The sequence below is a fragment of the Convolutriloba macropyga genome, chromosome 4 (genome assembly GCF_964194025.1).
Source record: "Convolutriloba macropyga chromosome 4, txConMacr16.3, whole genome shotgun sequence".
Lineage (NCBI taxonomy): Eukaryota > Metazoa > Xenacoelomorpha > Acoela > Convolutidae > Convolutriloba > Convolutriloba macropyga.
Window position 1 is genome coordinate 30,449,854 of NC_134471.1, and position 25,358 is coordinate 30,475,211.

At 35.0% G+C, this 25,358-nt stretch overlaps 2 protein-coding genes and 1 long non-coding RNA gene across 3 annotated transcripts in view; 1 reads left to right on the forward strand and 2 right to left on the reverse strand.

Annotated features, from left to right (window-relative positions):
* Positions 1–19,657, reverse strand: part of LOC142337604 (E3 ubiquitin-protein ligase Siah1-like) — a 113,494-nt gene extending 93,837 nt beyond the window's left edge. Inside the window, exon 1 of the mRNA XM_075386951.1 lies at positions 19,647–19,657. The gene's annotated coding sequence lies outside the window, so the exon portion shown is untranslated. The remainder of the gene's footprint in view (positions 1–19,646) is intronic.
* Positions 1,687–21,681, forward strand: LOC142337605 (uncharacterized). The gene is made up of 4 exons (XM_075386952.1): positions 1,687–1,803; positions 5,514–5,777; positions 8,127–8,369; positions 21,340–21,681. The coding sequence occupies exons 1-4, from the start codon at positions 1,731–1,733 to the stop codon at positions 21,540–21,542; spliced, it is 783 nt and encodes a 260-aa protein (XP_075243067.1). The 5' UTR covers positions 1,687–1,730; the 3' UTR covers positions 21,543–21,681.
* Positions 21,682–23,846: 2,165 nt separating this feature from the next.
* Positions 23,847–24,651, reverse strand: LOC142338382 (uncharacterized). The gene is made up of 2 exons (XR_012758972.1): positions 24,527–24,651; positions 23,847–24,146 (listed from the first exon to the last, which is right to left on the reverse strand). It is a non-coding gene; the product is annotated as an uncharacterized LOC142338382 (long non-coding RNA).
* Between the last annotated feature and the right edge of the window lie 707 nt (positions 24,652–25,358).

Here is a 25,358-nt window from a genome sequence, read left to right on the forward strand (position 1 = left end):
ACAAAGTGCTAAACTTTGTTTGGAAAAAAAATTTTTGACTTCTCTTTATTTTGAAATTCATGTTCATCAGGATGCTTCCAAGTTGGTGAGAAATTCTGTTATTTGAAATTTGAAACAATTCATTGATCTATATAATTCATAAAAAATTAAGACTTTGATCCGCAAGTTGCAACAAAAGAATTATTATAGTACATAAAAAATAATAAACCCGTCTACTTTTAAAACCAAATCTAAAGAGTGAAAGGGCCAAAACATAAAGTGTACTGGAAACAAATTTTTGAGCATTACTAAATTAACTGCCAAAGGGGCCAAAAAAACCAAAAATTGAGGTAGATTTTAAAAACTATTACAAAGTGTGGAAAAATTACTAAATATTTGCAACAAATTGCAGCTTTGAACATTTTTCAAACGCAAAATTGGTTAATTCAAACTAGTGGCCATTCCGCAACTCTAACATTTTGAAAAACCACACAATTTTATCAAAGTTAATGAAAATTTTATTTTAAAGTTCAGTGTCAGAGCTTTTTTGTATTCTTTATTTTTTCAGAAAACATTAGTCCATTTTTCTTGCTGTATTATGACGGAATACCAAAAATATTGGCAGTTAGGAAGCTAGACGTTTAGTGGATTGCCAGGCTTGAAAACTTAAAAAAAGTTTTCGAATTGTTTTAATTTAAAATTCGAAGAAAATCTTTTTGACTACCCAGAAGTTTGAAATTGCTAGTCGGCCTGCTTTTTTCAAGTCTGTGAGCAATCCTGTGAATCGAAAATTAAAAATTATTTTTGATCGCAAAAATCTACAATTTATAAACTGAAATTTTCTATAAAAAACACAAAATTTTTTTCTGTCTTTATCATTCTTTACTGATAAAAAGCTATTAATGTTTTCCCTTTCTGTAAACAAATAATCCAAAGAACTGAAGAGCCAAAACTTATAATTTACTGACAATTATTTTTCTGAAGCACTACTAGATAACTGCTTTTTCGGCCAAGAGAATGTTCCATAACATGTTTGACACAAATAGATGCAGAACGTAAAAACTCTTCGAAATTTTGCAAATTGAAAAAAATTAATTAATGTTTGCTCAAAAATTTGTGTTTTAAATAAATATTAAAAACAAAATTGTTTTCACTAAATCAATTTGGTAACCCATCTGTGAGATTTTGAAAAAAATAATTGGCCAACTATGCTGATGAAGCATCAGAGACGCCACGATTTTTCGAAAAACTTATAAAAAGTTCATTTCAAAGTTCAGACGAAACGGCCTAATTTGTCCATACGGAACTCAAATTCAGGCGAAAGTTTTAGTTACTTTTGCAGAATACTTTTCTTTCTCTCTGACGCGGTCTTTTTTCCGTTTCTGTGTCAAACATTCAGTTCAAGAAAAGCTGGAATAATTATAGTGACCTTTTAATAATAAAACTCACGTACGTACTGCATGCAATCATATGAATCAATCGTATCACTAATGAAATTTGAGTATCTATAAATATGAGCCAATCGGAAAGATTAAGAAAACGTAAGTGTAGTTGACTTGTAACTGGTTTAATGCATAAAAGAGGGAAAAACTAAAAAAAAAAGTGGGTGAATTTACTCAAAAATTGGTACCGGTACACAAATCTAATTTTATAATGTGAGTGGCGTCATCGAGAGAATAATTTTCTTCCAAAATTTTTCAGTGAAACAGCGACGTGAACAGTTTGAGCAGCAGAAATATCGGGTTGAACAAATGGAGAGAGATGAAGAGGAGCAGCGAAATGCAACTGATCAAATCTTATCTTCAGTTGGAATCCAGTATGAATGTAAGGAAATTAATTAATACTTTGTAAAAACAAACAAGGAGACTCGGTAAGGCGCGTTCGCATTCCGACCCCGCTCATCTACATTCTTCACTTAATTGTCTACGAAATGAGGAAGAGATAAAAAATTGACATATCAACATATCGTTCAACAAAATACTAAATGAATAAAACAATCTACCTTAGACGGCCGATGAGACCAGTGACTACCATAATATTAACATCAGAAAAGACGGCAAAAAATCAAATGGTTTCAAATACTAATTTTGATCAAAACTCGTTGTCGTTTTTTGAAAACCATCAATAACCAAATCAAAAGGGCATCAGATGAAATTATCTCGATCGAAGAATAACCTGTATTTCATTAGAAAAATGTGGGATTTTTCCTAAATGCGACTTGGTAGCAAGTCAACAAGATATGAGCAAAAGGGCAAAGTTTAATCAAACATTGCTTTTTGTTGAAAAGAATTTCTGTCAAACTGATTAGAAACATTATTCACCATTGAGAGATAATTTTATAACCACATAGAGAGTGATTGAGACCATTAATTATCCAGGATATGTCATACAAATGCAAAAAGAACAACAAATACAGGCAGAAAGAACAAAATTGCACAAAAAAATTGCACGACAAGATTTGCACCAAAACGATGCCCCAGCCAATTAAACATTAAGATGTTCACTAAAAACATTTCTTTATTGTTTTTTATTGTGTTTTTTCCAAATAACCAGAGGACCACCCATTATAGTATTTATGTGGAGAAAAAAACAAAAACCTACAAAAACGGGGCAAATATGCAAAAATCACGAATATTTGGTGAAAACTGGTTGTACCAAGATCAAAGACCATTGGAGGAAAAGAAAACCGTAATGAAGAGCAAATTGTATTTCAATAGATAATGGATGTGACTTGTCTATAGAGCTGCTAAGCTACAAGCTAACGGAAATAAGATTGATAACCCTCAGAAATCTTTTGTTTAATTTAAAAACAAATATTCTCAAAAGTCATAGCCAATATGAGCTTTCGACTAAAAGAGTAGACTGTTTATCTTGCAGCTTATTCGAAAACTGATTGCGACTGTTATTAGTGAGACTAAGTCCGAAAAATTTAAAGTAACATTGAATACAAGTTGAACTGAAAATTTTTTGTTAAACGACTATTTCAAAATGACAGCAAAAAGAACCACAAAAATGAAAATCATCTAAATTTCACAAAATTCTTCTGAAACAATTTGTCTAAGCCCTGAGGACATCAGTCAGAATTTACTGTTTGGTTCAATAAAACAATAAAGATTTCTCTCAAAATGAATTCTGAGTTACGAAAATGGAACAATATCGTAGAATACAAAAAAAAACGCAAACCAAAACAAAAAGGAATAAGTTGAAGAATTGCAGAACACTTTTTTTAATTTTGAAGAAACTTATTTTCAAAGTCACAAAAACTATTAGTTTCATACTGATATCCTGATATCAGTTAATGAATTTGTTTAGGATCTATAGTTGGCAACTGACACCATTAATTGCCCAATATTTGGCATTTGACAACAAAATTAACAACAAATCCATGGCAAAAACAAAACAAAACTACCAATTTCCGCAAGCAAACGTGTCGCGGTCCTCAAAACCATATGTTATCAAAATACAAAATATATCACTTACAAAATTTAAATATTTTTTGCCTGTAGAAATATGTTAATGTTTATGACACTTTACCAAAGCTACAATAACAACCGTAAATTTGGGCAAACTTGCACAAAAATCAGAATAAATTTTCATGAACAATAGTGGTAAAAAACCAGAAAACTGTTTTTTTAAACAATCGACCACAAAATTAGCTTTTTATTTGTAGATAAAAAATTTTGACCTGTATTTTTTGAGAATAAGCTCAACGTTATCAAAAATCATAAAAAAATTGACAAGTTCAGAAAATCAATTAATGTTCCTTGAAACAAATACATTCAATGACATAAGAGATATTAGATAACAACCGAATGCACGGTAGAGATTCACCTACACCTCTTGAAGGAGACATTTGCATTTTTGGATGATTACACTCAGTATTCAGACAGCAAAAAGAATGATCATTGAAGGCAAAACAAAAGAAATCAGATAAAAGGTACTAAAGCTGTTCTTCAAAGCCATGAAAATCATTAAGTTCTCTGAAAACAAACCATATCTACATTTTGCCTCAATTTTTGGGAAATGGGAGCTTTCATTAATGGAGGGCTGAATAAAAATTTTGTCAGTAATTAATATAAAAAACAAAAGCAAAACAGTTTGAAAAAAAAAGGCACCACCAAAAAAATATTTAAAAATATTCTGATTGCAAGAATCCATGACAGGATCCAACCTACCCTGATTTTTCTGCTTGCTCAACAAACCACCTAAGTATTCTAAGTGTCCCATACGTTTGCCAATTAGACCAATTGTTGAGTGAAGTACTAAAATCATTTTGAGAAAACATTGATTCGTTTTGCATAATTATCGAGTCAAATTTGTAAAAAAAAAAACAGCAGAAATTTAGTTCCAGAAGACTTTTGTTGGGCGCCGAGTTTCAACTAGCTCTCCTTTGTAGTTTAGAGAGATTGTGTTGGCGGTTTATAGGTCTAGACATTAAGCAATCTTAAATAGAGTGGACCAAAAAAGCATATTTTGTGCAACCTTTGATGAAAAAAGTCTGAAATTTGAAAACTTTATCTGAATTTTTAGCCAAAGAAACTCCAGTCAAACAATTCAGCAACTCTCTTCTATCTCTAAAGGTAACAATAACACTCTACCGTTAATAATTTGACTTAATGATTTCACTCACAACTCTCTACGATGAATATATTGGTCGGCCAAATTTGTCTGAACAAAAAAACCCATTTGAGTATATAGTTCCTCCCTCCCCACTTACGTGGGGGTCGGAACAATTACCATTGAATAGCCTTGGATATGGTTCCGAAAGTGTCTTACCAATCAAAATAATCGATCAGACAAGAATAATTAAGAGATATAAATAACACGGATATAGAAAAATCTCATTTATTTTACATAGTTGACCGGCTTTTCAAGTACTAATACTGAGTCCACGAGGTTCTCTGTAAGCAGCCGTTAGTTGAAAATTATACGGGACAACTGCTCAGCCTGCCCCAGTCAATTTCGAATCGCGAGATTTTGGCAGAATCTGCAGGAATCTTGTAAGATTATGCATAATCTAGCAAGATTTCTGCCAGTTTCTTTCAAGATAACCATTCATTCAGCCAGATTCTTACAAGATAGCTCGTTTTTGCACGTAATCTTTACAATAGAAAATTGCTCCTATGTCTTTGGAATTTGAAAGAATAACGTCCAAAGGTCGCAATGAACAAAATTGATTTAGTCATAAATGTGCAGTTCGTAAATGGATAATGAGGAATGTATCAAAAAATGTTATTGCATTGCTTGTCTTTTCTGCCGAAATAAATAATTTTAGCAATCCTTTTCCAGCAAAAATTAATTAAAGATTGATCAATTGCCGTTATGCTGACGTTGTAGTAACAGATTTACTCAGTCCAGGGCGCATACTGTCTGGACTTGGAAAGATTACCACATTGGTAACCTGCTAATGTTTTCTTGACTTGACTGCTATGAGTTTCGAATGAGTTTGGAACAGGACATGAAATTGGACGTATACATCATTTTAAATGTCTATAGTCATCAATTCATCGTAAATGTGTGACGTGTCTTTTCAGTGCAAGTTGAAAACTTCTTTGATTCCCTCGAACAGTTTCCAACCGCTCTGAACAATCGTTTATCGAATGAGGTGAGTAGTCTGGAGCTGCGCATGCTATATGCCATTACAAACGAATCTTTGAACAATCGTGGTGTTCACGTGCCTACAAATGGCACTGAGGCCGCCCTGTTGCGATCCAGTGTTGATCAATTGGCAATGTTGCAGAATGAGCTGGTATCTATTCAAACGGACATTAAAAAGTTTGCACAGATTCGAAAAGGCGGTGAGAAAAATATTTTCGACCTCAACTTCAATTTGGAACCAATGTTGTTCTGTAACTGAACAAATTTGGACAGCAAAAATTTCACAACAAATGTAAACAATGTAGGATTTTGACAGGTTGAATTAAACGGTTTATCAAAAAAGATAAGGCGCCAACTTACAGCCTTGGAGTTAGTAGTTTATGTTTTTATAGTCTATTTCTATAGTTTCAAGTACGCAACAAACTGCTTCTGCATTTGTATCAACACCAAGAAGAATCATTTCCACTATATTTTACAGACTAAAGAACTAAATTAATATAAATGAGAAACAAAAGAGCGCCTAGAATAGATCTTGGTTGGACACCATCTTCAAAATTAAACCCTAGAGACGAAGCGCCATTAACCATATTTTTTGGATTCTGTAACCTAAAAATATTTGAATTGATCACACTAATGCAAAAACAGTTAGATAATTACTTGAAAACATAGAAACTGACTCGAAAAACAATGAACAAGCATTTGAACAATTGACTGCTACAGATTCCGACGTGTTGAATTAAACCTTTTATGGGAAAAGATTCGTGTACACCTTGCTCAACTTCAGTTATCAATAAAAAAATTGATTATAATTCTAAGAGCTCTTACAGTAAACTTTGATTGAGGGTGAAAAATTTGTTGCAATCCGGATCAGTTTATTTCAGCTAATCTCATGGCAGTTTGTTTTTCTCCGTCATATCGTGTTTTCAGTACTTTAGCTGCTTAACAATATTTTAAAAAAGGGTGAAATGTGGCAAATCGAATTTCCAAGAATTTATGTATTTTATGGAATCTCAGTTAATTAGATGTATTCATAATTTTGCAATTCGTCTGACCACCCCAGGCGAGACCAAATGGTTATCTTGCAAGATCTTGCAAGAATCTTGCAAAAAATGGTTATCTTGCAAGATCTTGCAAGACGAATGGTTATCTTGCAAGATTCTTGCAAGACGGATGGTTATCTTGCAAGATTCTTGCGTAAAAAAAATTGAAAGAAAACAAAAATTTACCTCCGAGCGAAGAAAAAAATTAACCAAAATTGCAGCGCAAATGAAAACTCAATCAATCTTCAACAAAATTGAGGGTTTTGTTTCAAACTTTTGTTTCAAGTAACATAACAGTAACTGCCGAAAAATGAACAATAAAACACTTTGAACAACGTGGAAGTAAACCTTATGTCGTGTGCTTCGTATTTCACTTTGCAACCAGTGAGTTAGCACTCATCTATTGGGGATTGTAATTGCTGACCATGTGTCTTAAAAAATCAGTCTAAATTGAGGACCGAGGTCCGAAAGCGAAATAGCATGTGAACAAATTTTCACTCTCTGAATTGACCGCTGATGAAACTTTCGTGTACACGAAAAAGTTATAGTGCGTTCGAAGTGTATTCCATGTCATCTCTGGTCAGAGAAATTTAGTTTAAAATGGCTTATGATCAGACCAAGGCAAAACACTAATCACAGATTTTGCTAAAGTTTTTCCACAGAGTATTCGATATCATTCAAACTCAAAATCGTCTATGACCAGTTTCTTTTGCGCTCCAAACCATATCTGTTTTCCTTAAAACCCTTAAAGCTACCAAACCACAGTTTGTGTTGCACCTGCCAAACAAATCAGTTTCTGTTACTCTTCATATTGCGTGCTTGCTTTAGTTATATAAGTATCGGGGTAGCCTCTAGAGAAATATAGCAAAACGAATCAGTGGTGAATATCCTAGCATACAGTTTGTGTTTTTCTATTTCGACTGCATGTTTTGTCTCCTCAAACTGGCATACGTCTAGAATGACACTTAAATTAGCATTCGTCTAGAATGTCAAAAAAAATCCTGCTTCTAAACTAAGAGTATATTCAGATCTTCCAGATCTTCCTAATTTTCTGATTCCAAAATTACCTGGAATGATTTGTGCGTAATTGATGCTTTCTCTTGATGCTCTTATTGCTTTTTCGGATCAGACCCTTCCAAAAGATTAGAAATGGCTGAAACATGTCTGCTCAAAACATGTTCACGTCGTATTCTACTCCTTGTGAGCTAAATATATCGCAAATTGTGTAATTGAAGCTCAGATTGCCCGGATTTACTTAAAGAGTGTCTAATATTGACTTTTGTTTCTGAGTTTCTGAGAAAAAACTTCTGAGAAAAAACTTCTGAGTTTCTGAGAAAAAATAAAACGTGCTGAACTGTATACCAAATTTTTCTAAGCCAGCTTTTAAAATTTGTGCCATTTGTGGTAAGAAATGCAAAATTTGACACGCCCTCATACAGTTTTGCGAGACACAGCATTCCTAAGCATGCATGATTTTTCCATAGTTTGGCCACCTTACTTTATTCATAGGTCGTAAAACGAAGAGACTTGAGCTGCACTTGGATGAGGAAGACGACAATATCCCAATTCCAGAGAGGACATTCAATTCTCTCCCTTTCACAGCTTTGTTCGATGGCAAATATGATATCTCTTCTTCTGAGTGCTTCGAAAGTGCTTATTGGAGCTTTTCAGATTCCAGGCTGAGAATGCAAGTGCATTTTGAACCAATCAGAGTGGAGTATATTCGTTTCCTCACGCCCAAGGACAGTCAGTGTAAGTGAACAACACTGTACGAATCAGTTGAATGCATTCATATGCTCCAAAGGGTCGACAATTCATTGACAATTCATACAAGGATTATTTATTTATGATGCAATGCAAGTCGATCGAAGACGGCCATTTCTTGTGTATAAAAATGGCAAGTAAGCGGTTTTCCCTAACAATACCAGTCAAAAACATTCAATTTTATGTTGCAAATGCGGTTAATTCAAATACCTCCGTAGATTAAATAAACAGTAAAAATTAACAAGTTCTTTTTTGCGTTTTCACTAAAAAATATTGGTCAAAAACGACCATCTTATATGTTTCTCTTGAGAATATTTCCAAAAAATTCCCAGTATGATCTCTCTGTGGTACCTAAGAAATCATGTTTGATCCTGTAAATCATGTAAACTTTAGAGGATATGATCTATGATCTTTATCGTGCGTTATTGTTAGGCACTCCCTTTCACGGTGCCAAATCATTACAGAAAACTTAACACAACACCACAAATAAAAAATGTGATAAAAATGGCAGCCGTACATAGGTGCAAAACGAAGATAATGATTTCACTTCTATAGAGAAGTATGGACAAATAACTATTCCGCCAGGCGGGAAGTAAATCTACGCAAAACCAGTGAATAAATAGAGCTTAAAAGATGAACTAAATCGAACAAATGGTGACTTGTAAGAGAGCCGAAGTGAAAAAAGCGGATTGAAAGAGAGCCGAAAATTTATTTAAATTATTACTCAATAAATTTTGCAGCCATTTAAATCGCCTTCTGAAATAAGGCCAACAAATTGTAAACCAATTATAACCGAGTATTTGAGAAATGAAATTTTAATTTTTTCTATTAAAAGAAACTGAAAGCGAACTAATAAATAATTATCTTTAAATTATCGCGAGCCATGGCCATGCCTTACCGGCTTATGGGACTTGATATGAAACAATCGGATACGTGTAAGAGGGCCGAAGTTATAAAGAGCCGATTATAAAGCCACCGAAAACAAGATTTATTTAAAAGGAGCCGAAAACAAAAAGAATTTAAAGAGAGCCGAAATTTTCAAAATCAATAGATATTAGTGAGTTCACAGACAGTTGGCCAAAACTTTTCAAGCCGTCTGTTCCCAGAAGCAAAAGAGTTTTTCAGGGCTCGAGTTTGCGACTGTTTTCTTTTGTCTTTGGCTCTCTGCCTGGGGGGAGGGTTGATCTCTTAAATATGCTTTCAAGGACATTTTCGCCAGTTTTTCTACAGTTTTTAGTTTTCGTACCACAACCCAAAAATTTGCGTGGCTTCAACCAACTTTTTTATTCCAGCGAGCATTCCACCCTTTGCACGCGTTCGTAGTGCATAATGATTCGGGTCGATTAAACAAGTTCTAAGTTTCAATAGAAAATCTTCCATTTAACCACGTTTTTCGAAATAACCTAAAAAATCTGTTAATCATGGATAAAGTCAACCAAGTAAAAGCGTCCTTCGGTTTTACTTTATCCTTTTGTAATTTGTACGAACTAAACCAACGGGTATATAAGGTAAAGTAAAGAATCTTTTTTATAAGTTTCGAAAAACTCGGATTGTTTTTGTAGTTTTCTACTAAACGGAATTTTTGAATTTTTCGAGGTATTGCCAGACAATAATAAAAATGACAACCGTAGATATTTTCATCAGAGAGTTCCTGCAATACGGCAGATATGAAACTCGTTTAAAAATCACACACAAAACTTTCAGGTCGGAAAGTTTTTCCAATTGAGTTGTTTTTTTTTCAATAAGAACACGTAATAAGGTTGTTTTTTTCAATAAGAACACGTAATAAGTACCGATAACTAGTAGAGTCTTTACTTTTTAAAAACGAAAAAAAAAACAAGCGGAATTTTCTTCCCGCCGAATTCAACAAAAATTGTATATATTTGGGTAAAAGGAGGTCGAGCTGTTCGAAAAGTTCAGTCGCTAAGAATAGTTTGACAATGAGCAAGGTTTTCTATAAAAATTTTTGTCGAAGAATCACAACCCCGCATAAATCGCTTTTTGTCAAAATAAACTGCTTTCCGGTTGTAGTTCTGCCCCAGGAGTTGCTAAAAGCAATATCAAAAACTCTTTCAGGTATCGATGGTAAAACGTTTTTTTTCGATGATAGTACAGAAGATAGCAAAGGCTATGATATCGTGGTAAACTTTGTTCATCACACTCTGGAACTTGTTCATTAATTTCGTTGTGTAATTCCGAAAATTTTTTTGGTAGGTTCTTTTTCCACTGCCTGGATAATTTTTTGCTTAATTGTATCTCTTTTTGCTTGTGACTCTTTTTGGGGGTGGTTGTGTGCATATGGCAAGGAAATAAGGCTTGTTAATTGTGCATTTGTTGTAACAGTCGATAAGCAATGCTTTTCAACGCATTTCCAATATATTTTCATCAAAGGGATTTATTTCTCCTATATCTGTATCCCTCGATCTCTAAGTTTTTAGAACCTTTTCGTTGAGAATCAACTAAATTAAGCATCGTTTCTTGCAATTTAATTGGCTGAGAAAGTTAGCTAAGAAATGTGGTTGCCTCCGTTTAATGGTTTTAATTGGCTGCTAAACTTATCTACTATTTTCACTTAATTATTTGAGTAAATATTCGGCTCTCTTTCAATCGGCTCTTTTCACTTCGGCTCTCTTACAATTCCCCGAAACAATCACAACCGAATGTGAGACCAGTTAACCTACTTAAGTACTTTTCTTGGTAATCAACTAACATTTTGGGTAATTAAAGGCAACTTTTTGCTTTCGGCTCTTTTTAAATTATGTCAGGTTTCGGCGCCTTCTAGCGTCGGTTCTTTATAACGCCGGCTCTCTTGCACGTAACCCGAACAAATAGGTCTGACTCTCAAAATAATTTATATATGATTTCATCGCGTTAATGATAACTTTACTGCGCCAAATAACTAATTATTAACTGATGAGTCGGATATAGGGATCACATCCTTATTTGATTGCAAGTAAATCATGGTTTTGACATGACAACCAGGACGTCATACTGATCATATCTGGCCTTGCGTGTGTTTACAAACAGTCCTTCTGCGGAATCGCCATCCGGTTAAATATGAAGCAATTTATGTAAAATTGTGCGTTTTTACGATTTATATCATTTCATCATCGAAAGGGGGTTAAAAACTGATAAAGTCAAACAGCATTAGGAATTTTTGAAGTTATATCAGTTGCACTGTTCGGCAAAACATCTTACGAACGCTTGAGCAGTGTCGTACAGAAATAGTCCTCTGTAGTCAAGTGTATTTTGCTGAGCGATTTTACAATTTGGGTTGATGCGAAAATGAAGTGTTTTAGCGGTGCGTTTCCACTACTAAATTTGAATGTTGTGAACTATACTTTTTGAGCCTCACTTTTTAGCGGTGTTTGCTTCGCGATTGCAGCGTGAGTTTTTAGACTTTTCTTTCGCTTAGCGAAAATGTGTTTATATCAGAGATTTTGAATTGAGCGATCCGCGGAGCGAAATTCGAAAAAAAGGATTGAACTGAAAATTGAATTTGGATTCAAACGAATGACAAAAGAAGAAATACAGAAAATTGACCAGCAATTTGATGATATCATATCACAACCTTAAAAAGGAAATTGCGGCAAATTAAAATTAACAGACATTGATTGACATCAGACATCAGACGTAAACAGACATCAGACGTTCATTCACATCATTTAAGTAAACAAAATTAAGAGCATGAACAAGGACGATTTGATCTTCACAATCAAGAAAGAACAAATTAATAATGAAATGACTAAAATTCAACTAAATTTAAGAAGAAATGATATTAGGGGTTTGAGCACTACAAATGAAATCGTCAATTGTACACCTATGTCGCATTTCCCCCTAAGCAAAAACAAAAAACAACGAAGTATGTTTGTGATAAGAATTATTAAAATTTGTACTGGTTATTATGAATAGTAGAATAATGTTTATGAGAATTTTTTGCGTTAATCAGAATCATTTTCATAAATTCATTCCGCCTCGCGGACATTCATAAAATTTTCAGGTCCTTCATAATTTGGGGAGACGTAATACTGTGTTGGATACGTCTGAACTGGTAAACAGGGACCTACTGAAAAGTCCGTTTCTTCATTTTGATTGTGGGCAGCCGTATTTTGGATTGTTATAACAATAGATAAAATTTAAATCTGTTGTTGTTTTATCATCTGCCGTCTATTTTTTCTTGAGGGTGCTGACGTTGATGATAAAGTGGTTGGACAAGTTTGCGTTGATGCCATTGATTCTCCGATGCTGTTATAGATGGTGACGAGCGTTTACGTTTTTGCGTAGACTGTAGAGCTTCTGTGGATTTTGTAGCTGCTTTTCGTTTTGGTCGAGTCGGCGGCTCTGCGAAAACAATCGATGTTTGTGGCATGACCAACGGCGGCGCGAAATCAGTGATCGCTTCTGTGGGTGGCTGTGGCGGTGCGGGAACGATTTTCTTCGTTGGTTTTGTTGGCATGCGCACACGTAGTGCTCTGGATAGATTTAAATGAGTTGACGAGACTGCACTCATGTCATCGGAAATTCTTTTATGTTTGATCTTCTTGTTTCCTTCTAATTTTCTTTTTGCTTCTTTTGCATGATGGTTGATGAGATCTTCCGTTATTTTACACCAAGGTACTTTGGGTCTCCGGTCGGCATAGCATTTCAAGTCAGTCTGCCTTTCTGCTTTCGTCCCAAATTTGGCTAGATTGGAATTTCTTATCGTCACTTCCCCTTTGCCTGGCTCTTTTATGATTGATGTATGTTCGTTGGTTTTTATCACAAATGATCCTGGTGCTAAAACCTCGTATAGTCCGTTCAGACTCTTTTTGGATCTTTTGGTCTTCGGCTTGATTTTTGCTACATTCAATGTCAAGGAACCCTCTGTTCTAGGTACGGGTCGACCAACATCTGGATGTGAAATCACTCTTGATTTTTTGTTTGGGTCCTCATTGCACCATCTCACTTTGTTCCTACTGAGTTGATCTCTACTTTTTTCAAGATCAATATCACTTCTTGCTTCGTTGTGCCACTGTTCGTCTGAGATGACCTCGTCCCAGCGTACTGTCTCCATGACCAAATATTTATTCAAAATTGGCTTATATGTGAGTACTAGGATCAGGGTCAGTTGAGATGTTACTTGATGGTGTGTTAGCTTTCCTGCCAAAATGCGCTTCAAACGGTGAAACTTTAATAGTCTTTTGACGACATATACGGAGTTGATGCATAAATGAGTTCATTGACGCTTTTAAATTAAAACGATTTCGCGCCGCCGTTTTAATACAATCTAAATGATTCTTGAGTGATTGAATTAGCCTCTCAATTAGACCAATTGCTCTGTGATTGTGCATTGCAGCTTCAATTAACTGTATATTACTTTGATTACAGAAGGCTTTAATTTGATGACCAGTTTTGCACTGTGCTTGATCTAATCTAATCGTTCAGGGAATTCCTTGTAATAAAACATACACTTGAAGAAATTTCAAAACAGTTTCAGCATTTGCCAGGTCAAATACCTATGCTGTTGGGAATTAAGAAAAACGACCTATACATGCAAGAAAAAAAACCTCTTGATTCTTTTCATTATAAATTGGTCCACCGAAGTCAATTTGAATTTCTTCATTTGGTACTTTACACAATTTTAGTGGTGCCCATTTGCTATAAGGAATATTAGATTTTAAATTTTTACCAACCTTGTCGCAGGAGGTTACATTTGGCCGTTTTTGTAATGATGTCCAGATGCATGTACGGCCACCATGCGTGCACCGCCATGTCTGTCATCCCCCAAATCCCAGGATGTGTGGCATGCATTGCTTCCACAAAGGCGTCCATTATGGAGATGGGGATGGCGATCCGATCATCGATGCATACACAGCCGTTCTTCACGTGGAGATCTTTCCCAAAGCTATGTCTATAGGGGCTGATCTGACCGCATCTGTCCTCGTTGTCTGTTAACACGCAATCTCCTACTTCCTGGAGAATTGCGTATCTTGAAGGTAAACTTGCCATGAGCGTGCTCAAGAAGATTTTCGCTAGGGCAAAATTGAAAGCGTCGGTATAAAGCTCGTCCGTTGACGGTGATGTTACTTTGGTCGTCTCTGTATCTGGTGTAGAAGGCGTGGCTGGTACTGATGGTGCTGTAGATGGACCTGCTTCATCAGCAAAGCGAACTTTGTATGGGGTTGATTGCTTTATTTGCAAAAGAGTTTCCTCATCGGACTGAGACATCCACAGAACGTTTCAAAATCAATTAGATATTCGTTCAAAATTTTTGGATTTTTAATCCGACTGATTGGTAGGCCAATTTAAGGCAAAATGCGAGTGAGGAATGTTAGCATTCTTGATTTTGTCAGTAGAATGAGAGTTATTTGGTGTTAATTCGCTAATATTATTGCCATTATTCGTAATCTCAGAATATTCTCGATTTAGCGGTGCAAATTTGCTGCATATTTTGTCACTGGAGTAGTGAATTATTCGAGGCCGGTTTTAGAAGTGGATTTCGCGCCGAAAAATCAGTATAATTTTCTGCATTCAATAAAAAGCGTTTCGCACTGCGTTTAATAGCGTCTAATTTAACAACTATGAATTGCTCATCATAAGTAGAAATATTAACAGCTTTTTGCAGGGGTTCGCGTGAGATAAAATCTACCAAACCCATTTTCGAACCAGGAAGATGATCTATTGAAAAATCGAAAGGTAGAAGTCGATCACCCCAACGTGTAAGGCGACTAATGTAAGATTTATTAGCTCTGTTTTCTTTCATTATAGACAATAATGCTCTGTGATCTGTTTTGACAGTGAAAGGATTACCATAAGGGTAATATTTGAAATGTTCAATGGACTAAACAATCAATAATTCAAGCTCACTAATACCATAGCGATCTTCAACTGAATTCAAAAAACGGGATGCAAAAGCTACAGGGTGCCAACCTTTCGGATTTCGTTGTTCTAAAGCACAGCCCAAAATTTTTCGAGATTTGTTGCATTTTATCCGTGTTTCAAGATCAGGATTAAAATGTTTATTTTCCCTCGCCTCTGAAATTTTCGTTTTTATTAATTTAAATTGTTGTTCATGCTCATCTGTCCAGATAAATTTAGTGTTTTTCTTAAGTAGAGGTCTGAGTGGGTGACACATTTGAGATAAATTTGGTATGAAATTGCAGATCCCATAAAAGATCGCAATTTTTTGTGATTTGAGGGTGAAGACAATTTCTGAATGGCATCAGCTTTATTCGATAATGGTATTATGCCAGATTGGATGATACGATGTCCGAGCCATTCAATTTGATCTTTAGCAGAATGGCATTTTGCTAGATTAATGCGAAGATTTTCCTGATCAAATTTTATTAAACATTTTTGTACAAATCGAGATACTGTTCATTTCTACCTCTACTCACTATTAGGATATCGTCTAGAAAACAAAACTTAAAAATCACGCCGGCGAGCGTACAGTCGATTGCTTTCTGAAATTCTGCTGGCATATCCGTTAATACATAGAAACCTGTTTTGAAGCGGTAAGTGCCAGTCATATCGCTGCTGACAGTATTAAAGTTACAAGGGCGGGCCGTATCGTTATGGAGATTTAACTGGATATAAGCCTGCCGCAAATATAATGTTGTAAAATAGGCCGTTTGTTGCGGTGCATTTGACAGTGTTTGTGAAATAGTTTGTATCAAAGAATCGATAATCGATGTTTGGCATCTGATGCTTATTCTTATGGATTGCTCTATTCAAGATTTTCGAATTCAAAGCAATTTAGATTGATTGGTCTTTTGGACTGTGATAACAATTGGGGAAATGAATAACTGGTAGAACAATTTGATAATTTTTCAATATCCTTCGTTTAGTTTTTTTTTCCAGTTCGATTTTTACTTTTGGTTGAAGGTGAATAGGTACTTTTCTAATTTTTTGATGGATGACACGATAATTTCTTTGAATTGATAGTATGGTGTTTTGATTTAACATTTCTCGAAATTAGTTCTGAAAATTCTTTTGCTAAAGACTTTTGTTTCTTTTAATTTATTGCGCAAGGTGTTTCAACTGTATTTACTTCAACTTTTGGCCAAGGCTTTTGGGAAATAGTTATTCTCAATTGATCAAATAGTTCACGACAAAGATTCAGACGGAAACCGTCTGCTACTACCGTTATTTTTGCTTTTGGATTTTTCCAATCAAAACAGCTAACTGATGTTTTCGAAATTCCAAGTGTTTCGACTATATCGTTGGAGAAAGATTTAAGTTCTAAAGGTTTTTTTCTCTGACTATTTTAAACATTATCTCCTTGGCAACTGACATGATTATAACAGTGCACCCATTACAAGAATTGAGGAGCAAATGACAATCCGTATTGCCAATTTCTATTGTTAAATTTTGCGAAGTGACTGGACATGTATCAAGATTCTCCACCATTACAACATAATTATCGTCAGATGAGTCGTATTCAGAATTATACTGCTCATTATAGTTTATGAAACTTAAATTATGACTTTCCTGTTATTCTGTAGTTTCAGAATTTTCTACATTATTGATGCGAGTACCTTGTCGAGAATTTTTGTTTTATTTAGTTTTTTCCGCTATACCATTGCGAAATGATTGAGCAAGCCACAATGATTACATTTCTTACACAGAGCAGGTCAAACCTAGCGATGTGTTGGAGTCATTTTTTCAACCATAACCTCTACACTGGCCATTTGCTACTCGATTGAATGAGTTTCTGCTTGTCTAATTTGTACGATCATTTGCGCCGCGAAATCTACTGAATGGTTGTATAGCATTGATTGCTGATGGAAGATATTCGTTGTTGTTGAAAGATATTTGTTGTTGTTGTTGGAAGATATTCGTTGCTGGTTTTGTTGTCCCATCTCCATATTGACTGCTAAACTGAGTGCTCTTTCTGGGTCTGCTGTATCACGGAGTAGTTCTCGTTGAATATCATCATCAAGCATATTGGTGGTAAAAATGTTTCTGATTATTACTTCCTCACGATTTTCGAAATCACAGTTTTTCGATAATTCTTTCAAAATGCTGTAGAAATATTCTACCGTTTCAGCCTTCTTCTGTTTCCTCGAGAAGAAGACATAGCGATCAAAAGTTATGTTCCTGGGACGGATGAAAGCCATTTCCATCATTTCCCAAAGTAATAGGGTGGAGAGGTCGTAAATGTTATCATGGATAAATTTTTGTTTGAATTGACGCCGTCCGTCCCTTACAATACTGAGGTAGAGAAGTGAAACGCACATCTGATCACATAGTGACCATCTTCTTTCGCCGCGCAAAAAGCCTGCTTCCGTGATTTCGAGACATTTCAATTCCCATTGAAGTTTCAACTGACTGTTGCGGATTTGACGATCTCGCTCTGTTTGCTCTGTTGCACCCTCAATGGGCATTTCAAATTTTGGCTCTGCTGGTAGTCGTACGTGTGTCGGCTTCGGTTGTAGTAGTGTGTCCAGCGTTATATTTCCTCTTTCAGGAATTGCTAGTTTCACCTGGATTCGCCACTTTTCCAATAGTATTGGTGGGTCTGACGTAGCCCATTCCCAAAACGGTTAAATTGAAAGTGGGGTCTTGCGTGATTCGCGTGCTGATTGCGCCATGTCGTACAGAAGTTGTCTTCTCTAGTCGAGTGTATTCTGCTGAGCGATTTTACAATTTAAATTGACGCGAAATTTAAGTGCTTTCGCGGTGCGTTTCCACTACTAAATTCCAACTTTTTGAACTATTTTTTTTTTAGCTTTTTAGCGGTATTCGCTTCTCGATTGCAGCGTGAGTTTTTAGACTATTAATTCCCTTAGCGAAACTGTATTTATATCGGAGATTTTGAATTGAGCGATCCGCGGAGCGAATTTCGAAATAAAGAGATTCAACTGAAAATTGAATTTGGATTCAAGAGAATGACAAAAGAAGAATTACAGAAAATTGATCAGCAATTTAATCATATCATATCACAAATTTAAAAGGAAGTTGCGGCAAATTAAAATTAAGAGACAGTATGATCAGATATTCAATCACAACATTTAAGTAAACAAAATTAAGAGCATGAACAAGGAAGATTTGATCTTCAAAGTCAAGAACGAACAAATTAATGATGAAATGACTAATATTGAACTAAATTTAAAGATTAAATGAAATTAGGGGTTTTAGAACTACAAATTACATCGTCAATTGTACACCTATATCACAAGCAGGCACATATTTGTGTTCTCAGGAAAGATCTCAGAATCATTCTCTCACGTTTTGGTCCCCATTCCACTATGTCCTACATTATCACAATAGTGAAGAGATTCTTCATGGAAAGTAGGCGTTGCAAAAGTTTAACATTGATTCCGCCAGGCGGGTACGCTTTACTGAAGTGAAAATATCAATTCACGGTACGAATTATTACATTGATTAATACTCTAAGTAGAAAACCGCAGAACAAGAAAGCAATTAAAATTCGCAGTTCAAAAACGAAGCGCAAAAAAGAGGAATGAAATAGCATGGAACGCCGAAGTGAACATTCAATCCATTTGGGAGAATACGCAGTGGCTGTAATCGCGAACTGCTTTTATAAATGTATGAAAAAATCATAACATTCATAAATGACGCCACGAATGAACTCCAAAGAAGTAAATTCAATTTAACCGAATTTTAAAGCACGAAAGATTGATAGAAATATTGTTCTCGGTCTATTAATAGAAATATTATTAATAGAGTACAATTGTAATATTGTACTCGTACTATTAATAGAAATATTGTAATCGTTCGCCAAGCTCAGTTGCCAGCCCCTGCTTTTATACCCGGGTTGAAGTTTCTTTGATTTCTTACAAGGATCATATATGATTTCATACTGTCCATACTTGATTTCTTAGTACGATCCTTGTATGAAACCAAAGAAATCATATATGATCCTTGTATGATTTCCAAGAAACCATATATGATCCTAGTACGAATACCAAGAATCATACATCTATTTTTTGAAAATCTTTAACCATTTATGTTTTGTTGTTTTTATTCGGTAGGGCATCACATATATGATACACCGGCATCACATTGTGATCCGCCAAAAGACCCTAACGTACAATATCAATTGCAAGTTGGGCACAAGATAAAAGAGTAAGTCCAAACAAATAACAAAATTTTTGACATACTCTGAAGTCAGTTTATACATATAAATGCTCATTTATAAAAAAATTAATCAAGAAAAAATGCATATCACGTCATATTCGTTTTCTGAATACAATTAAACCTCAACGTTATTCTTTTAGCGCACACAAAGAATCAAATGTGGATTGCAAATGCGATATAATAATTTAATAAGTCCTCTGACTACATTATACGAGAATTTGTGGCACCCGTCAATGTATTATGTGTCATATATGACCTTGTATGAAATCCAAGAAATTTTTTCAACTTCAAGGGAAAATCAAAATTATACAATTTTTAGTCTTTGAATTTTTTGTATGATCCTTGTATGATTTCTAGGAAATCATATATGGTCCTTATATGACTACTAAGAAATCATACAAATCATATATGACCTAGTATGATTACTAAGAATCATATATGACCTAGTACGAAATCAAAGAAAGTTTTATGATCGTTGACCCGGGTATTCACTCTCTGGGGCTGGCAAACTAAATAGAAATAAAACCATTAGTTCACCTGTTGCTCGACGGCAGTTCGTCCGATGGTAGCTTTTATTTTTTGGCCAACTTTTCTTCCAATGAGTTTTCCAGGAACCCCAGTATTATCCATTCATAATTTATTTGGGTGCGATTCACCTCACTCGATGAGAGTGGAGGAGAATATTTAATCTTCAATTGAGACCCAATATTCTGTTTCAAAAACAGGTTGATTCGCAATCCAATCGCAAAGAATCTGATGCAATACTGTTAAGTTGTAGTATTGTTTCGAGGTTGGTTAAGGTAGTCCGAGCTTGAGTTTCACTTCATGTATGACGATTGTGTACTTATAATAGTTGCTAAATATAAATGTTGAACAAAGTGAACAAATCCGTATGGCTTCAGTAGAATGTAGCATTGAATTTCGCTTATCACGCTATTCTGGCTTTAAGGCTTGAAATGGCCTTGAAGCGCTATTCAATTTGGTCATTGAGTTAGTGAGCTCAGCTGCCACAGTTCACTGCAATCTATAACGCTACTCACCAAAAAATTATCACGCGCCATAACTATTAAAAACTGTTAACGTATTAGTATGTAAGCAACGCACTTGTAATTATTAAACTTGCCTCAACTCAATTCCGGATAACCTTGCTGCGATTCAAGAGAAAATAAGTTTTTACACGTAAGTGTGTCTAATATAAATTAATAGCCGTTGTTCTGCTTGATATTTGTAACCGACAGATGCAGTTCGTAAAGATTCACTGTGCTCAAAAAAAAGGAAGTAGATTGGTTCATGGGAGGGAACATCAAACTCACAAAAGAAGCAGCTGCAAAACCACTAAGTGACTTTCAAAAAAGAGAACAGAGACATCAGACGCTTTCATGATCTAGATTTGATGATTTTTTAATCAAAAAATAGCTCTGTTTTGTAAGCATTCAATAAAATTACTTGGGACTCAAGTATCGGGTGTTTGGATGTCACCCGATACTTGTCTCAATTTTTACTTTTTTGTGACAAGTATCGGGTGACATCCAAAACACAGTCGGCGCTACACCGTCCACAGTGAAAAAATTTCTCAACAAAGTAGCTCATCTTTGTTAACTGTTAATAGTTTGGGATAATTACACGTTCTTTATTTAGCCCCCAACTTTGAAATTGAGACTTCTCAATATTAATAAACAAGACTTAGGCATAGATAGATATCTTTGCCGTTTGAATCAGATTGAACTGGTAAACACAATTAGATCCCACATTGTATGATGTATAAAAAACCCAGTCCAGTTTGAAATATAATTCACAAATCTTCACCGAAAAGCTTCAAGAATTGAATCTACATTTTCTAATTGAATTGGCAACATTTTAAGCGTTTTTGTAATAGACAAGCAGATGGACATGTTCACTGAAGTGTGTGCACATGATGGTGCATGTTGGCCATGTCAGGAATTGAACATGATTGGGGACGGAGAGTGGACTTATGCCATATGTGGACTAACTGGGAACAGGATCGAAATGACAGCATACGACAGACCATTCAGAGCCTGTGAGATGGAAGTGTATGGAGTCTATTACGAGCTGGAGTAACAAAAAGGATATTTCCCAAGTTTTGAGATAGTGTAACTCTAAGACCAAGGCAGAATTAAATCTGTAGAGCACATATTGACTTGTCCCTGAACATTTCCCTAAATATAATTTCCCCTAAACTTCATTGAGTAAAACATTAAGATTCCAATTTTTGAAATTTTATTCTGTTCAAATCTTCATCAGAAAGGCCATATATCAGCAGCAAGGTTTTGCATTTATCGTCTATAAAGCAAGACAAACATGAAAAGAAGAAAAATGAAAAAAAAAAACAATCTATTTTTTCAGAAATTTGTAATACCTCACTCAATTTAACCCTAGTCTAGACCAGGAATTATGAGAAGACATATTAATTCCAGGCAAAGGGGGTAAATTTTGAATTAAATTACGCGGTCGAGGACCCTAGTTATAGTCGAAGCTAATTCTTTTCATAAGTCCAGCCAAGTTCTTTTCATATCCATAAATGAGTCAAATTAAAAAGTTCCGACAACGTCTGGGTACGATCTCGTGACCTTAAGTGAATCAACCAAAGTTAATTCTATAGAAAGCTCTGCAGAACTTGAGCCAAGGTCTAGACCTGGGATGTCTTGTACTCCTTTAATATTTTCCTGGAGCACTGTTCAAAGTTAACGCTCGGGCATTATCTCAAAAATGACTTAAGATCTACTATCTGTCCTTCAATTAATCGAGGGTTGATTTTAGAATGCGATGGACGCTTGAATCTATTGATTTGACAAAAAATCTAAAGTTAATTATAGGAAATCTTTGAAATACTAAAAAAACTAAAATCAGATCAAAATCTCAGCCCATTAAAAATGAACGCAGAGTAGAAATAAGCCAAAGTAGATTTAAATTGCACTCAAACAATTTTGTGCTTTCAAATTACTTTTATAAACTAATGGCTAAAAAATCTCAATAATATCTCAGCAGATCTCGTGTTGTATCGTATTTGGTTCTAAGAATGCAAACTTTGTCTCTATTGATTTGCTATTTGATTCTATAAACCGATTAGGGGGTACGTGTGGTAAAAAGGCTCTGAAATTTGAAGAGACATCCCAGTTATTAAAGGGTTCTACTTCTTTTCAACCTGATTCATTTAACCCCGCATATTTTAACCCCGCATATTTTAACGCTTCTATCCTTTAACCCCTATATCATTTCACCACTCTATCAATTCATTCCGCCAACTAGGAGTCGACGTTAAAGGCATATTTTGTCATAATTAAGTAGATAACTTAATCCCATGTTCGGTTGTGATAATTTCATATCAAGTCCCACGGACCGCTAATGCATGGCCATGGCCTGCTAGGCATGGCCAAATGACTATATTGCTAATTAAATAGTCCTTATTTTACAAAAGAGTAAAATCGCGGTGAAATGATAGAGGGGTTAAATGATAGAAGGGTTAAATGATCGAGGGGTGAAAAAATCGGGGTTAAATGATAGGGGTTTAAATAAATAGGGGTGAAAAAGCGGGACACCTATTAAAGATATCTGATGAGATTTGAAATATAGTGATCTGATAGCCGATTCCGTCTGTCAGATAATGTAAGGCTGGTTCTGAAAAGTCAACTAAATATCAAAAATTACGCATAAACATCTGCAATGATCGATTCACTCTAGATAGTGACCCTCAAAGTGGATGCGGCTTAAATTTGATGAATTTTCAATTTCGAAAAACATTAATTCCGTTTTTCCGTCAGTCAATTCAAACCTATTTTATTTTATATTTTGATCAGTTTCATTCTAATATGTCTGAATTCTTCCTTGTAATGTTTTCAGCAATTCTTTGAATTGCGTATTGTTTATTGAGCGGCATACAATTGCTGAATCATCTGCAAAACATTACAACTATTTGGTACTTTTTGCAGAAATCAGTGACATACTTAATAAAAATTATAGGTCCCGGAACAACTCCTCGAGGAATACCATGATTTTTGACAGTTCAATTCGAAGTTATCAGTTCATTTTTAACCCGTTACTAACTGTTAGGAAGAAATGAGTACAAAAGATATTTTGCATTGTCCCGAAACCACATTTTTCTCAAAATTGCACATCGATAATCAGTTGATAGGTGAGTTGCTCAGTCTGAAAGTATTGTCACTACCATATCAATTTTCTCAATGCCAGCTTTAAAGTTAATTAAATGATCGCTCTTTTTGAAAACCGAAATTTTTTGTTAATATTTATATAATGGTCCCAAGGCTGCGTTATTTGCTCCAACAGAAGTGTTGGAGTGGCTAATTTAATATGTCGCCCTTTCTGTTCCTAAATTTGGCTATCTGCTATCTCGAAATCCGGTTTCGAAAAGAAACTAAAAACTTAACAGCTACATCTAAATGTAAATACACAGAACACAATTTAGCTTTGAAGAAGTTTACATTTCAATGCAATTTACAACAATGAACATTAAATTTACAAACAATTTATCATCACATAAAAAATCGCATTTATGGCTGCTATTTTTTATATCAAAATTAATTTGTAGAGATGTTTTTGTTCGATGTTACGTGGGCTTGACAACTTTAACAAGAAGGAAGGCTGGCTCTAGTCTTCTGTTGAGGAAAGGGGGCTCAGTCACATCTTCTATCCTCACAATGTATTCCCCTGAAAAAAATACATCAATTGACATTATTGTTATGTGTTTTAAAAGATCGAGTTTAAAAACTTTCAGATAATGATTATTACTTTTCTGTTGGACAAGATTCCTGTGGCATCTCCTAATGCTAGTGGCATGTAGGCAGTAGTCTCTTTAGGCAAGCCAAAGTTTCCTCTATTGTTCCTTCTTTTGCTTTATTGTTTATTTTGTGCGGTTTTTTGCAAGTTCTTTTAATCGTTTTATCCAACAGTAGTAACAAACCTATACACCTGAACTCACTTTTTGGCTCTTTTTACCTAAACATGTTTGATCATGCGCGCGGATGAAAAGTTCTTGGCAATTATTCCCTGTATGTTAGGATTGTTGCCTGAATATGTAATAGACTTACCTTAACTCCATTATTTTAAGTAGACAGGTACCTTCTTTGTTTATAAGGAGTAATTACAGAAGCTGGTAAACTGTAGAGAAAACTGTTTTTACGCACGGTAAGGGAGCAATTGACTATGGGGGTATCGTGCAATGGGGGTAATGGAGTGGAAATCCAATAAAGATTATAGGGTATAGCTTTTGCATGAGAGTAATAGGTTTTAGCGGTTACATGTAGAGACGCTACTTGGTAAATTCCAGAAGTTGAAAATTACATTCCACTTATTGCATGGAGATAATAGGGTATAGTTTTACCTTGCGGATAAAACACGTAGAACTGATTTTCTGCAAGCAAATAAAAGAGCAAAGATTTGAATCAGGATAGAAGGAAACAGAATTGCATGTGGCTTATAAGGTAAACAAAGTTTGCCATGGGGAAAAAAGGGTGTAGATTGCAGCCTTTGCAATTAAGTAATGGGGTGAAGATTTGATTGGGTTTAATAGGGTAAAACATTGCATACTATTTAGCCGAACAAAATTGTCGTTGGGATAGTAAGATATAGGTTTGACTGTCGGCAAGATAAGGATAAGATTTGGAAAAAAAATATTAGGATTCAGATTTGCATAGGGATAAAAAGATATAGAATTGTCTTGTTTAGAATGTGGTATAGCTTTGAATAACTACGATATAATATATACAGGAAATAATTTTGAATATCTGCACGCTCGTAACATGGTGAATATTAGTACCAAGATTGCTTGGTTTAGTATTTTATGGAGACAAAAGGGGGTATAGATTCCAATATCTGCACACAAGTAAAAAATATCTGCACACAAGTGATGATTTGAATCTT

Coding starts and splice junctions, on each gene's coding strand:
- LOC142337605 (XM_075386952.1), top strand. CDS start 1,731: ATGGAGAGAGATGAAGAGGAGCAGCGAAATGCAACTGATCAAATCTTA. Junction 5,778..8,126: donor TGCACAGATTCGAAAAGGCG/GTGAGAAAAATA, acceptor CTTTATTCATAG/GTCGTAAAACGAAGAGACTT. Junction 8,370..21,339: donor CACGCCCAAGGACAGTCAGT/GTAAGTGAACAA, acceptor TTTTTGTAATAG/ACAAGCAGATGGACATGTTC.